General features: G+C 52.2%; 1 protein-coding gene across 4 annotated transcripts; it reads right to left on the reverse strand.

Moving 5' to 3' along the window:
- Positions 1 to 2,618: 2,618 nt before the first annotated feature.
- On the reverse strand, positions 2,619 to 9,620 carry GNPNAT1 (glucosamine-phosphate N-acetyltransferase 1). 4 transcript variants are annotated; one of them, XM_064422857.1, is made up of 6 exons: positions 9,542 to 9,620; positions 7,251 to 7,438; positions 6,456 to 6,518; positions 5,257 to 5,384; positions 4,615 to 4,676; positions 2,619 to 4,392 (listed from the first exon to the last, which is right to left on the reverse strand). In XM_064422857.1, exons 2-6 carry the CDS (start codon positions 7,420 to 7,422, stop codon positions 4,245 to 4,247), a joined length of 573 nt encoding a protein of 190 aa, XP_064278927.1. In that variant the 5' UTR covers positions 7,423 to 7,438; positions 9,542 to 9,620; the 3' UTR covers positions 2,619 to 4,244. The 4 variants fall into 4 exon arrangements, with proteins under 4 accessions (XP_064278927.1, XP_064278929.1, XP_064278926.1 ...); XM_064422859.1 differs by having other exon boundaries at positions 9,560 to 9,617; XM_064422856.1 differs by lacking the exon at positions 9,542 to 9,620 and adding an exon at positions 8,110 to 8,989.
- Between the last annotated feature and the right edge of the window lie 6,243 nt (positions 9,621 to 15,863).

The following is a 15,863-nucleotide window of genomic DNA, read 5'->3' on the forward strand; positions in this document are numbered from 1 at the left end:
CACTGCCCATAATGGGATGAAGACTTAAAGGATTCACCTCAGCTCTGGTAAAACCTTAGACTGAGCTAAGGAAACACTTCTTGGTGCTTTAAGGTTTTCAGATTGGGGCTTGTGCAGCTGTAACTCTCCTGCCTCAGCAGCACAGAGGTTGTGCAAGCACGGTCCTGCTTCTGCATCTGCTTTATTTCCCAATGTTTGTTGCCTAAAAGCCAGGGCTGGAATGATTTGGGAGCACTGTGGTGACTGAGCAAGGCTGTTAGAAAAATGTGTGTGCTTGGGAAGTCTGAGCTTGGTAAGCAGACTGTTTTACCAGGGATGAAATGGGCTCAGGGTTTGGGGATCAGAGCATCCAGCAGCACATTGCTGTCCCTGCTGATACCCTCTGCCACCTGCAGCAGTGATGGAGCAGAGTAATTCCTTCAGGAGGGAAAAATCTGCAATAAACAGTGGGATGCTTTAGGTAGGAATTTTTCAGCTGGAAAAAAAGGAAGTGATTTATCTCCTGGAGAGCTGCTGGTTTGCAGTTGGAGAGGGTTTGTTCCTGCTCTGAACTTGACCCTCCATAAAGGAATGCTCTGGGGCTCTTGGGAAATGCATTCCTGGCCTTTGGAGCACCAGGCTCCCACATGGCAGCAGCGGGGCTGTGCCTGGCCCTGCCCAGCCCCCAGGCCCTGCCAGCCCCCAGCGGGGCTGGGAGGCATCAAATCCCTGTCAGCTCCAGCTCCCTGGGGAAGGGGAGGGATGAAGCTCAGATGGAAGGCTGATTCATCTCCAGGCTGCTCCATGTCCATGTCTGTTCTCTCTGGGGTCCTGGGAACACTCCCTTCCTACTGACAAGCTCCATGACTAAGGATTTCTCATCAATCCAGTTTTTTTTCCCTGGCATTACCCCCTCCTGGTGCCTTTTACAGTCATTCTGGTCTGTCTGCCTGTCAGATCCTAGGGGATTCTGAGATTTAATTTTCCTCAGATCTATTACTAAGCCATCTATTTAAAGCTTCCTGTGTCTGTCTGCTGTGGTTTCACTGCCAGGAGGTGTTTGTTTCAACATTTGGTTTTGGGGGTTGAACTAAAGGCAGGAATTGGAAGCAGGGTCCCTGAGAAATGGAGGGTGAATTATTTTTTTTTATTTCCCAGGTTCAAACAGAAAACTGCAACACCCAAATCTTTGGGAATCCACAGCTCTTGATCGAGGTGCTGAAATTGCCTTTTCCAGCTTAGGGGAAGCAGAGTGAAGGAGCTGGAAATCTCTTCCTCAGGCTGGGAAAGGTCTCAGCCAAAAACTGAAATCCCAGGGAGGAAGTAACATTCAGCCTCTGGAGAAGCTGTCAGGGCTGGTTCTGACAAAAAGAAAAGTGTTCCAGGCAAGGCTGAACAAGGGCAGGAGCAAACTGGGATAGTGGAAGTGGCCCTGGCCATGGCAAGGGGTGGAATAAGATGGGCTTTGAGGTCACTTCCAGCCCAAACCAGTCTGGCATTCTCCAGAATCAACTGTGTGTCCAAATTAATCAACTATATGTCCAAATACTGCTGGTTTTATATAGGTACTATTTGTATGATTATATATATAAAAATACATATAAAATATCTATATAGCTATAGATAATTATATGAATCTGAAACAGAGGCACCCAGATGCCTTTGTGGTCCAGGGAAAGGACATTTCTGAAAGGTTTGGTGCTTGCCTCAAGGAGGTCATGCTTGATTTTATACACACACACACACACACATATATATATATATATATAGTCTCTCTAGATATGTATATATAAATATGTATACATTATTAATCTCAGTATAAATTTCATATATACATAAAATACATATCCATATATAGATTTTACATGTACATAAAATACATATCCATATATATATTATATATACATATATGCTATACATATTTATGGCTATATTTCAGATATGTTTTTATATATAGATAATACACATACAGGGGCCCTTGCTCTTCCCTCTTCAGGATAAGTTTCAGGGCTGCTGCAGTTGTTTCCCTCCCCCGGGGCCATGCGGAGCTGGCACTTGTGGCACTGTCCCTGTCCCTGTGACAGTGTCAAGCAGCCCCTGTGTGACTGTGGCACACCTGACCCCACGAGGCACCTCCAGCTCTCCAGCTGCTGTTTGTGCAGAGGGTGGGAATGTCACCTCTGGGAGGAACAAAGAGCTCTGCGCTGCCCTGAGGGGCTGTGCCCGTTGTGCTGAACCCCATCCATCTGTTTGACAGCGATCTGAGCAGGGCCACAGCACCTGCTCCTCACTCGGATCTTCTCATTAACTCCTAATGAGGGCCTGGGGCTCTTCAGAGGGTGGAGGTGCCATGGAATTCAAATAATCCGCTTTAAATCCTGGAAATTCTGAATTAATTACAGCTGTGAAAGGCAGGAAAATCCTCCTCAGTCACTTGGGCCAGCAGAAAGCAGGAGCTGCTTTACAGAATGAGAGGGCCTGAGCCATGCAGATGCTGCCAGAGGAGCACATCTGCTTTCTCCTGGGACAGAAATCCACAGGGAACTGCTAAAACTGTTCTTTTCAGCCTAGGCAAGGGGAACAGGGACTGCAGCAGCTGCTGCTGCTCAACAAGCACATCCTCACTCCATGAAAAACAGTCCAGGTACAGGTGGCAATCATTTATTCAGCTTAAACAAAGATATTCTTTAAAAAAATAATCAATAAATAACGCAGACATCACCAAGGAGACACTGGATGGAGTGGAGAACCCTCAGGAAGATCAAGCAGAGCCCCCAGCACTGCAGAGTCGCTCTCCAGAGCACAAAGCAGGACAGTGTGGAAGGCCTGGCTGCCCACAAACAACCCTGGCTGGCTACAATGCCCTATTCATGGCTCTGGGATGTGTCACTCCCCACACAACACACAAAACACCACTGCTGCCAACAGGCCTTGGGATGTTCTTTGCTTTCCACCCCTGGCAAAAGTGCTGAAATCACTGATCCAAGCAGGGAGGCTCCACAGCAGCAGGAGCAGCACTCCCTTGGGAAAAGGGGGGTTTTCCTCCTGGTTTGCTGTGCCACAGGTGCAAATCCCTCCTGGAGCTCCAGTGGCTGGGCCAGGGGTGTTCAGTAAATCCCAGAGTGGTTTGGGTTGGAAAGGACCTTAAACTCATCTCATTCCAACAGGGACATCTTCCACTGTCCCAGGCTGCTCCAAGCCCTGTCCAACCTGACCTTGAACACTTCCAGGGATCCAGGGGCAGCCACAGCTGCTCTGGGAATTCTATACCAGGGCCTGCCCTCCCTCCCAGCCAGGAATTCCTTTCCAGTATCCAATCTGCCCTCTGGCAGTGGGAAGCCAATCCCTGTGTCCTGCCCATACAAAAGTCCCTCTCCCTCCTGTTCAGGCTCTGGAAGTCTCTAGGGCTTTTCTGGGCTGGACAGCCCCAGCTCCCTCAGGGGAAGCTGAATCTGCCATGCCAGTCCCCTTCCCAGTGCTTACCAGCCAGAACCCCACTCCCTATGGGATACATTCCTTCAGACATTCCAGTTTCCCTGTTGCAAACCACATTTGGGGTTTTTATGTCAGAAAAAAAAAAGTAATTATCCTGAAAACCAAGTTATCAGCTAAAGTGCAGGAGGCCTGCAGTGAGAAGCACACATCCATTTTCAGCACAGCCTGGAAGGATTCTCCCCATCCTGCACCAAGAGTAACAAATCCAGTCTTGGAAAACAGTGCCTGGAAAACTCCAGATGCACCCCCAGCACTTCCATGAGGTGTCATGGAACAAACCAGAACTAAGGCCTGCTGTGTGTCACTGATTCTGCATAAGAGAAGCCTCATCCCTTCCCCAGCTACGTCATCCTTCCACCAGCACAGCCAGGACAGTCCCAGGGCTGTCCTTTGGCTGCTGAGAAAAGAAGCACAAACCTTTAGAAAAATACAATGCGAGAAAAAATTTGAGATAAAAATATATACCTTTGGTTAAAAACCATCCCTTTAACGAGTCCTGTGTAACTCAGCTGGAACAGAAAAGCTTCACCTCGACTCAACAGTAGTAAAAATTAGTTCTAAACTTATTTTCTAACCCAGAGGACTCTTTCTAAAACCTCAGTAATTTTTTCCCCCCAAGATTTACACATTTGATGTTCATTATTCATAGGGATTGTTATATCTGCAGCAATAAACTATAGAAATTTTCCACGGAGAGAATGTTTGTAGCACAAGCTCCTCCACCAACAGTCTTTCCAAGAAAAAAAAGAACCCAGAACACCTAGAAGCTGTTAATTAAAGAACCGTTGAAACATGTAGTTTTCATCAGATACCAAATAGCCAAACTTCTTGTAGAAATCCACATTTTTGGGCAGACACTCCAGCGTGATTTTGTAACAGTTCAGTCTCTTACTTAGCAAGGTGAGGGTGGACGTTAATCTGGAAAAGACAAAAAATCAGCAGTTAAATGCTGGGTCAGTGATATCTGATGAGTTCTGTTGTCACAGCCACAACACTGAGGGCTGACAGCACTCTGTGTTTTCCTGCAGATCACTTCATGGCCAGCTGGTGATCCCTGCTGGCTGAATCCTTCCCAGCTGCTTGGCAGGAAGGTGTGAGGTGTAAAGGGCTTGCTGAATGGCACGGGTGGGGAATACTCACAGTTTTCCAAGCTGCTTCCCTCTGCACTCCCCGCTGACCACCACATCTTCTATCCTGCCTCTCTGAAAACACAGGGGAGGGTTTGTTAGCCTGGGGATTGCCCTTGCAGCTCCCTGTGTTCCCAGCCTGGGGATCCTCAGCCATCTGCTCTGTCACAGCCACGTCTGACTCCTTCCCAGGCTCACTGCCACAGTGGGACAGATCTCCCAGGGCTCCTTTTTCCTTATAAAAGCCACAGCCTGCTGTTGCTACCAGCTCAGCACTCAAGGATGTGATATATTTTTTTAAATATACAAAATACTTGATATTTTAAAATATATTTTTGAAATATTTACATTTTTAAGGTTGGAGAAGCCCTTCAAGACCATCGAGCCCAGCACTGCCAAGGCCACCACTGCCCCATGTCCCCAAGTGCCACATCCACACGGATTTTAAATCCCTCCAGGGATGGGCACTCCACCACAGCCCTGAGCAGCCTGTACAGGCCTGGACCACCTTTTCCACAAGGACATTTTTCCCAATACCCAACCTAAACCTCCCCTGACAGGACTTGAAGTTGTCACCACACAGTAACACCATAAAACCAGCATGCCCAGAGCCAGGGCCAGGATCTTTTCCTCCCTTCCCAGCTGCAGGATTTACCTTGGCACAGGAGTGAGTGAATTTATGTTCTATAACCAGCGTTGCCGTGGCAACGATCTGCCCCAGGTTGGTGTCCTCCACCACGGTGACGTAGTAATCTCCAGACCTCTTCATGTGCTCAAAGGTTTCTGTGGGAGCAGGCACAGTGTGGAACAGGCGATTCAGGCTCACAGCAAACTGCACTTCAATCTGATTTTTGCAGCAGTCTCTGACTGCAAATCACTGTGGGATCACAGGGATGATGCACCCAAGACTCAGAAAATGAATGGCCCAGAGTCAGACAAACCCATGAAAAAGCAGGAATTACACAAATTCCTTTTCCTTATTTTCCCAGAAAACCACCCTTGTGAACAGCTCTGCACATGGGTGCTACAATATCAAATCATGGAATGTTCTGGGCTGGAAGGACCTTAAAGCTCATCTCATTATCCCCTTCCATGGGCAGGGACACCTTCCACTGTCCCAGGCTGCTCCAAGCCCTTGGTCCTGGACACCTCCAGAGGCAGCCACAGCTTCTCTGGGCACCCTGTGCCACCCTCACAGGGAAGAATTTCATGGAAAGGGTTGTCCAGCCCTGGCACAGCTGCCCAGGGCAGTGGTGGAGTGGCCATCCCTGGAGGGATTCCAAAGCTGTTGGATGTGACACCTGGGGACATGGATTAGTGGTGGGATTGGCTCAGATCCTGTGACTCCCTCAATGCCTTCCCACTGCCTGTCTGGCCTGGGAATAGGATTTAAAGGGGATCTAAAGAAGGTTCAGAGAGAGATGGAGAGGGATTTTGGTCAAGGGCCTGGAGGGACAGCACCAGGGGAATGGCTGCCCCAGCGGGCAGGGTTAGATGGGATATTGGGAAGGAATTCTTCCCTGAGAGGGTGATGAGGGGCTGGCACAGGGTGCCCAGAGCAGCTGTGGCTGCCCCATCCTGGAGAGTGTTCCAGTCCAGGTTGGAGGAGCCTGGAGCAACCCAAATAATTCATCCTACCAGCTAGCTAAAGCTCAGTCTAAAAACCAGTTTCACATTTTCAGCAGCAATTCAAGCAGCCCTTGGGGGTAGCTGCAGCTGGATGCAAGGCTGAGTGCCAGGGGGAGCTGAACTCATCCCTCCCTCTGGCATCAGGCACTCACACCTGAGCAGCCCTGCAGGATCCTGATTCCCTGCAAGCCCTGTGCAACAGCCAAGGAATGATGAGGTACTCACTGATGAACTGCTCCGGGCTCACAGCTCCTGCTTCCGTCAGCTGACCCAGGACCTTAAAAAAGCCTGGCAGGAAAGGAGGGGAAAACAACTCTCAGAGAGGGACAGACACACAGCCAGCTCCAAACAGCAAGGAACAATCCAACACAGCTGTCTGGAGAGGGACCATGGCACCAGCACATGACAATGGGATGGGAAAATGTTGAAGGATTGGCTAAAGCTTGAGTGAGCCTGGAATAATGAGTCCAAAGCAACCTTTTAATCCAAATTCCAGAACTGAAGGAGAATCCATGCACCAAGATGCTTGTTCATGCTGTTTTGGTATTAAAGGCTACAGCATGAGCAACTGTGTTCCCTCTCCAAAACCATGGTGAATGGGAACTTGTGGATTATTTGGAAGATTTTACTTGAATTTTAGGATTAAAACAGTAAATCATATTTTCAGGGTCACCCAATACAGCACCATGGATTGACACCAGTCAATCCACGATGCCAAAAGCTCAGATTCAGGGATGTGGTCACACAGGACAAAGCAGGACACGGTCACAGCCCCAAGGCCACCAGAGCCCAAGGGATGTTGTGGCATTGCTGGGGTGTCCTGTGCAGGTTCAGGGGATGGACTCAAGGATCCCCGTGGGTCATTTGCCACTCTAAAATTCCATCAAATTGTTTGCTGATAAAAATAACCCAAATCAGGGAAAATGAGCAATCCCAATCTACTGAGAGCTCCTACGGAAACACAAGTTACCAACTCAGCCCCCCACTGTCATTTCTGGCAATGACAAACCAGGGCTCTACCTCGATTCAAATCAGCTGTGCAGAGCGGTCTCAGGACCAGCCCATCCCCTGGATCCAGTGGAGAAATAGCAGGAGAAAAGGCCGTGGTGTTCTCACTCCAGTCGAGCTCCTGCAGGAGCCTGGGGTCAAACATGGGCGTGTCGTCGGGCAGCACGGTGGCCACGGGCATCATGGCTGCAGACAGAGATCTGCAAGGGAAGGGAAGGGAAGGGGTGAGCCATGGTTTAACCTCTACGTGAGCTGCTCCCCCTGTGGCACGCCATGCCCTGGGGTTTGCCTCAGGGATCTCCAGGAGGGTGAGTACACTGCTGTTCACTTCATCTGCCCAGCCCTCACCAGAGCTCCTGTGTTTATCCTGGCAAAGTCCAGCCTCACAGGCTCTGAGGAGGGCATTTAACTCCACAGCCCCCTGGCAAGGAAAGCAACACTCCCAAAAAACCTCCCAGCGACCTGACCAGCCATCATCTGCACTGCTGCTCAACTGCAATGGGAGCAGAGCACTTCTGCCAGGCAGTCCCACCCCAGAAACCTTTACTGTGCCCATGCCACAGCAGGTGATGGCACAGCCCAGCCCTGGGCTGTGCTGTTTGCTCCGTGTGTTTGCAGAGCCCAGCCATGAAACAGGGCCAAGGTGACAGTGTTAATGTCACCTTGTTAATGATTGAAGAGGTTGGCTTGCTCTGGGTGACAAAGGGAGCTCTTCCTCGTTGCATCCAAGGCCAGGCTGGACAGGGCTTGGAGCTGCCTGGACAGTGGGAGGTGTCCCTGCTCATGCACTGAGATGGGCTTTGAGGTCCCTTCCAAGTCTGGGATTCTATGATAAATTAAAATAATTCTTATTCTGTCCCCTGTGGAATACCTGGTCAGGGTTGTGGTATGAGCAGAGCTCATGAAAACTTCCAATTTCTTTATAAACCTTCAGATTGCCCTAGCTGCACCACGAATACAGCAGTCACACACCAGTGGCCAGGCCAAACAGCAGAAAGAAAAAAGTGTCTGGGATGACACTTTTTAAAATAAGACACCTCACAGCCCAAAAAAGAATGTTTGCTGTGGAGCATCGCAGTGTAACGAGCCTCAAAAGTGAAAGTGGCTCCAGAAACCCAACTGAAATTTCCTAACTAAAAAAAAACCCAACACAAAATCTTTTTTATGCCACCTGCTGGTAACACACTGGCCTTTGAATCCCAGCTCTCACCCTGATTTTGCATATAAAAGTACAAACATTTGCTGTTACAGCAATTCAGCAGCAACACAAACTCTCACCCCATGTGAATTTTCAAAACGAAGCAGCGGGAAAGATTAATTACAAAGGGAAACATTCCTACAGATTCCTCTGTTCCTGCAGCTCGACCAGCCCAATGTCACTTTTCCTCTGTCCCCCAGAATTCCCAAATGTCCATACCAACACTCGAACAGCGTCTGTACAGAATGAAGCAGCCCTCAAACTCCAGTTCAGGGTTACAGCACACCAAGGCAAAAGCGCCAAGAGAAAATAAAATTTTCAATGCTCTATGAGCAATCAGTGACCAACTAAGAGTCACTTTCCCAAATACTTCCGGCACGGCTGGAGCAGGACGGAGTTGCAAGTTATGCTCATTTTTCTGGAGGCAAGAATGAGATTTAGGATAACATCAACTAAAAATAAGAACAAATATTAAGGCACAGGGAAGGAGAGCTCAGGCCTGTGGGTCTGAGCCTGGGAGTCGTGCTGGGAGCAGGGCACGGCCAGGGACCCCCTGAGCTGAGCTGCCACCCGGGGGGACACCCCCAGACCCGCCGGGAGGGGCGGTGGGTGCCGGGCCAGACCTCTGCCAGCCCCCCCGGCCGTGCCCCTGCTGGGCTGCCCTGGGCTCAAGCAGCCCCTGGGGACAGAGCAGCCTCCGCAGGGGCCGGCCCCACCTCACACGGAGCCCCTTGAGGGGATCCCCTCAACGCGCAGCCCTTCGGGGGGCTCTCCCCACCTCACACAGAACCCAGGGGGTCCCACACACGGCCTCTCGGGGGGTCCCTGAAGCTGAAGGTAGGACCTTTGCCCACACCAGCCCCTCAGCTCGCTGAGGGCACCCCTGCTGAGGGCACCCCTCACTCCACCCGCAGCCCCTCACACACATCCTTCGGGGCGGCCACATCACCCCGCAGCCCCTCGGCGGTGTGTCCCGCAGCGCCCCTGAGCCCAAGCAGCCGCTCGGGGGCGGGACCCGTCCCCGGCCCGAGCCCTCGGAGGGCGCGGAGCGCTCGGGGCTCCCCGCGCCCGCTCAGCCCCTCAGCGCCCCTCAGCCCGCACTCACCGCGCGCGCCGGCCCCGCCGCACGCGCCGCACGGACGTGGCAACCGGTGGGCGGGGCCGGGCCGGGCCCGGCGCGCGCGCGCGCGCCCCCGCCCACCCGCCCGCCCGCGGCCCAATCGCAGCCGGCCGCGGCCGGCCGCAGCCAATCGCCGCCGAGCTCCGCCCGCTGGCCGCGCCCCCCCCCCCCCCCCCTCCGCCGGCCGCTCAGCCGGCCTCGCGACCTTTAGGGCCCGGCGCGCTGCCTGGCGCGGATTGGGCGGGAGAGCCGTGGCCACGCCCCCTCGCTCGGTGAGGCCACGCCCCCACCGCCCCCTCAGGGCGCCGCCAAGATGGCGGGCGGGGGCGGGTGGTGGTGGTGGATGCTGTCTCCGTTCGGGGCTCCCGCCGCTCTTCCCGCCGCATGAAGGGTTCTTCACCCTCACAGAAGTCCCTTTGGGCTCTGCGAGGGGAAGGGTGAAGGCAGCGAGGCACGACACACACACACACACCCCTTGCACCCCCTCAGGGATGCCGAGGCTGAGGCGTTTGATGGGTTTGGAATTTTAGAATTCCAAGGGTCACCTTGTAAGGGACACCTTCCACCGTCCCAGGCTGCTTCAAGCCCTGTCCAGCCTGGCCTTGGACACTTCCAGGGATCCAGGGGCAGCCACAGCTTCTCTTGGCACCCTGTGCCTCCCTGCCCTCCCAGGGAAGAATTCCTCCCTAATATCCCGTCTAAACCCATCCTCTTCCAGTTTAAAGCCCCTTGTCCTGTCCCTCCAGGCCCTCACTTTGATAATTTTTATCTCTGGGGGTTTTTTTGGAGGCTCCGTTGCTCTTCTTGGATGGGCCTTGTTCAGCTTCCAGGGCTGACAGACTTCATGAGTAAGGGTTTCAATTTCTTTTCAATAAAAAACCCTCAACTTTGGGATCGTCTCAAGAGACAGTTTTACGAATGGCTGAGGTCAGGGCGTGCACGTAGCCTGCAGCAGGAGAGCTGGTGAACGCAATAATTACACAAAACGCTTCTGAGCCATGATTCTCATTTTCCGTGTGTCTCCCCTGTTGTTTTACCACCAGAATGAATCATTCTGTAACCATGGAAACAATCAACATTCCTTATTTTTTTGACTTCTTCAGGCCCAGAGTGACCAGATGACACACGCTGACCTTCCACACCCAGAATCTGGGGGCAAAGCTCCCAGACTGCAGCCAGATGAACACTGCAACATTTAACCTTTTGCTGTGAGGGAAAGGCACAAACTGGGTGGGAGTTTCCCCTCCTATCCCCTCTTGTTTGCTTTGAGGGATTCCGAGGAGCGGGAATGTCCCATCCATGCTAAAAATTAATATTTTATTGTGCTGCTTTGCCTGGTTGAACAGGGACTCTGGGAGTGTGGACGCATTCCCATGGGGTGAAAAATGCCAGACAGAGGTTTAGCTTGACTCCCACCACACTGCCTTCTCCTGGATGGAAAGATTTTATGGATTTGAGGTAGATTTTACACTTTGTGCGAGTAAGAGTGGCTTTCTAGAACCAAAGCCATGCCATAAGGAGGCCACGACCACACGGGGTCAGCCCAGCTTTCCCCACGCAGGCTCCTGCACCTGCAGCGGGAATGCAGCGATTTTTGGACAGTTCTCCTCCAGGATCATCTCCCATTTTCCAGCAGTGGCTGTGGAGGGACATCCTGGCCCAGCAGGTGCCTCTGGCCTGGGGGGTTTAGCAGCTGAGCAGTGCACCCTGTGTGTGTAACTCAGTCTCCAGCGCTCCTGTGCAGCAGCAGAATGTTGAAAAGTGAGGGGAAAATCCTTTGTTTTGGTTAAAACTCTTGCCCTGCCCCAGCAAGGCTGAGTTTGTCAGTCCTGGAGACCAGTGCTGTCCTGTTTCCTAGCACAGGTGCTGACAAATCTTTTTGCACGTGGATTTTGTAGCAGCAAGAGTCTAAACCAGAGCAGGGGAATGATCTGGGTGGGAAAACCTTCCTTGTCATTCCAGGCCCTTGTAAATAATCTTTCTCCATGCTTTTTGTAGGCTCCCTTCAGGCACTGGATGCTGCAGTTAGGTCACCCTGAAGTCTCTTCCAGGCTGAATAATCCCAATTCTCCCAGCCTTTCCTTGCAGGAGAGCTGCTCCATCCCTCTGATCATCTTGGGCTGGCTCCAACTGCTCCATTACATTGATTGGTGTTCCCAGGATGGGAAAAACTGGATCAGCCACTTTTGCTGAGTCCACACATGAAATGGGCTTTGCTGCTTCTCTGCTGAGCAGGGACAGGACCCAGGGAAGGGCTGGAGCTGTGCCAGGGGAGTCAAATTGGATATTAGGGAATGGTTCTTCATCCAGAGGGTGCTGGCAGTGCCCAGGCTCCCTAGGAATGGGCACAGCCCCGAGGCTGCCAGAGCTCCAGGAGCTGCCAGGGATGCCAGGGTGGGATTGCTGGGGGTCTGGGCAGGGCCTGGAGTTGGACTCTGATCCACAGAATTCACACAATTCACAGAATCCCTGGGTTGGGAGAGACCTTCAGGATCATGGAGTCCAGCCCAGCCCCAACAGCTCAACCCAGCCCTGGCCCCCAGTGCCACATCCAGGCTTTGTTAAACACACCCAGGGATGGTGACTGCACCACCTCCCCGGGCAGCCATTCCACAGCTTTATCACCCTTTCTGGAAAAATCTTTTTTTCCTGATATCCAGCCTGAATTCCCTTGGCACAGCTGGAGGCTGTGTCCCCTGGTTGTGTCAGTGCTGCCTGGAAAAGGAGCCCAGCCCCAGCTGGGCACGGCCACCTTTCAGGAGCTGGGCCTTGGGGGTCCCTTCCAGCTCAGGATATTCTGTAATTCTTTCCAAGGCCAGCAAGGATCCACAGCTCCCTGGTATCTCTGAGGCCAGGATTTGGCTGCTGGAGACCGAGGGGAAAGTTGAAATAACACCTTTCCACTGCTTCCTCATTTCCACATCTCCTCTCTGCCTGTTCCACTCTGACATTTTCTGTTGCAGTGGGGAAAAAAACCCCAAAACTCCAGCAAAGTGATCTCCTTTGGCTGCTCTGGATTTGTCAGCAGGGAAATTGCAAATCCGTGGCTTGAAAGATGGGAAGGGAGCCATGCACTTGTTTGATGTCAGTGTCAGAGCCTGAACACGCCCTGCTTTATGAGGAGAGAAAAAGTGCTCTCCTTTTCCTTCGGCTGCATGACACAAGGCAGGAGGAGCAGAGGAATCCTTGCCACAATAAAAGTGTTTACATTCTGTTTTGGAAACATGCTCAGGGCTTGGAATACCCAGGGATTGGCCTCTTTGGCTCTTTTAACCTCTCACAGCCTGTATCCAGCCACAACCAAATCCTGAGGGGTGGAGATGTCACAAACCAGCTCCAGGCACCTGGATTTTGCAGAGGCTGCAGTGCCTGTTTATCTCCTGGACAGAAAGATGCTGCTCTGTCTCCCCAAGTGTTTCCTGCAGACAGATAATGAGATACTACATATCTGCTCCAGCTTAATAAAGTCAAGAGGAAACCTGGCAAAGCTCTGCTGCCATCCAGATGGCCTCCTGGGCCTGGAAAATGGCATTTCCTTGGGGTTTGGGAGAGTGTTAGTGCAGTTATGGAAGGAGAAGTGCATCTGGACCGTGTCTGCCTCGCTGGAAATAATTATCCCATCTTTCACCAAGCAGCCAAATGTAATTTAACTGCCCAGAAAGTCTTCAGAGCCATGGGGGTGTTGCAGCCTCAGCCTGCCATCCATGGAGGCTGGGAGTGTTTGGTGTCTTCAGCTTTTCCCATCTTTCCTGCCCATGTCCCAAACCCACCTTTTTTTCATGGAGAAAATCCCTACCTAAAGCTGACAACATCTCCCCTATTAATGCTCCAATATCCTGGCTCAGAGTCCAGGTCAAGGCTTTAAAAATACAACAAAAATGCTCCAACTTAATTATGGGTCTCACCCTCCTTTGGATGTGGCTGTTTTGTGGGAAGTAAAACAGTATCAGCTCATCCCAAAAAATTGGAGCTGGGATCAGATCCAGCACGAACCTGGCCTTGGGGTGAGAAATGGGGGATGAAGCCCAAATGGTGCTTCTGATCCCAGAGTGCTGCAGGTCCAGGGGTGTGCACATTGCAGGTGACTCTGCACATTTGGGGTAAAAGGACATTTTCTCCTCAGCCACAGGCAGAGCACTCGGGGTGACAGATCTTCCTGTACTAAATGAGCACACTGTGGGTTCCATAGGCTGTTCTCCTGGATTGGTGAGTGAATAGCAGCTTCTGCCTTTTCCCCTTCCACCAAGGTGGCACCAAGGTGGCATTTGCCCCCTGACTGTCACCAGATGTCCCATCAGTGGGACACTTCAGGAGTGCTGTGTTCCCCAAAGCTCCATTAAATTCAGGTTAGAAGCTTCTTCAAAGGAAATACAGCCCTGATCCCTTGCCCTCCTCTTCCTTGGGTATTGGGGGATCTATTTAAGGGATCTATTTAAGTGTCCCAAGAGTCCCAAGAAGGACTTGAAGAATCCTCTGTGTGAGACCAGTGAGGGGCAGCTGTTCCTGGGGTGGAAAGGGACAGGTGGCTTTGGCATCACTGGGAGCTGATGGTCTCAGGCACACCAAGGGACAGAGCATTTAAACTGAACAAGGTGGGGGTTGGATTAGAGATTAGGACAAAACTTTTCCCTGTGAGGGTGGGAGGCCCTGGCACAGGGTGCCCAGAGCAGCTGTGGCTGCCCCTGGATCCCTGGAAGTGTTCCCAGGCCAGGTTGAATGGGACTTGGAGCAACCTGGGATGGTGGAAGGTGTCAGGAGTGGCACTGGATGGGTTTGGGAGTCCCTTCCAACCCAAACCCTTCTGTGAAGCCACAGTTCTGTGGCCATGCCACTGTTATTCCTGTGGCCAGGCAGCGATCCCCTCTCTGTGCCAGGATGGGGAATGTGCTGAGCCCTGCTGTGCTCACCCGTGGCCCTTCTCTCCCAGTCCCTTTTCCCTCTAGGTGGAGTTATTACACATCAGATTCAGCTTCTTCCGTGTCTGGAGCTGCTCCTGCAGCCGTGCAGACAGTGAGAGATCCCTGGAATTTAGTGACCTGAGTTTAACGAAGGCCAGCGTTCCTCGGAGAGCTGACACGTGTTGCACGCTTGGGATGGGGGAGGTGAGCTGTGCTTTGGGGGCGTGTGGACCGGGGGAGGAGGGGGGTCCCTCAAAATGAAAGGAAAATGATGAATCAGGGATGCTTTACAGAGCATCTTGCCTTAATTCTGCTTTATGAGCTTTTCCTCCTTTCTCCTACCTTGTGGCACAGTTGTAGGGGAGCAAGAGGAGGCAGGAAATCCCACAGGGTTGTTTTTGAACTCTGCCTAATTAACGGCAAAATTGGATTGGCTTGGTCACAGAGGGCTTGAAGGACAATTTGAGACTTGGAGGTTCCAGGTGCTCTCATTTCCAGGCCCTGTGGATATGTGGGACAATATGGGTGCTGGGGGAGCAGCAGGGGCCAGGCTCTTCCCTTTGCTCCAAAATTTTCCTAGGGGCACATCCACCCTGGCTCTTCCTCTCCTCCACATTCCCCCACCAGCAACATTCCCTGCTCTCACTCCAGTTCTCTTCCAGGATCTGTCACTTCAGTGCTTCGCAAGATTTACATCCCTCTCCCTCCTTGCCATCATTTCCCTGTCTCACACACACATTCCCACCCTCTCCTCCAGTTTATGGGAAGCAGAAAAACATTCAGGAGATGAAGCAGCTGCCCACAGCCATCAGCCGGACCCCGCGGCTCCTCCCGAGTTCCAGGGAGCCCCTGGCTGTGAGGCTGCACCCCTGGAAGGTCTTGGCACAGGATTTTCAGCTGGGAGATGATGTGAATCAGATGTGGTCCCTCCAGAGGGCCACCCAGGGTGGGACACAGCATGGATGGGGGCCTGGGGGTAGCCCTGTCCCTCTGGAAGGATGGGCAGGGTTCTCCGCAGGTTTGCCATTCCCAAGAGCTCTCCTCGCCCTCGCTGCCTCATCAGGGGAAAAGCAAAGCTCACAAAACTCAGGGTCACAGCAGCTCTTTGCCCTCCTGCCTAAATCTGCTGAGAGCCATTAGGGACACCAGGAACCTGGATTTTTCCAGGTGAGCCCTGGCCATCCCTGCCCCTGGATGAGCAGGAATTTGATGGGCTCATTCCCCTGGGATCAGCATCCCATCTCCCACTGGTGGGGGAGAGCTCAAACCTGAGCTCAGTGGGCTCAAATGCTCTGAAACAAAAGAGGATGTGGAAAAGAGGGCAAGTTTAGATGGGATATTGGGAAGAAATTCCTGGCTGTGAGGATGGTGAGGGCCTGTGCCCAGAGAAACTGTGGCTGCCCCATCCC

Source organism: Passer domesticus, chromosome 6 (genome assembly GCF_036417665.1).
Source record: "Passer domesticus isolate bPasDom1 chromosome 6, bPasDom1.hap1, whole genome shotgun sequence".
Taxonomy (NCBI): domain Eukaryota; kingdom Metazoa; phylum Chordata; class Aves; order Passeriformes; family Passeridae; genus Passer; species Passer domesticus.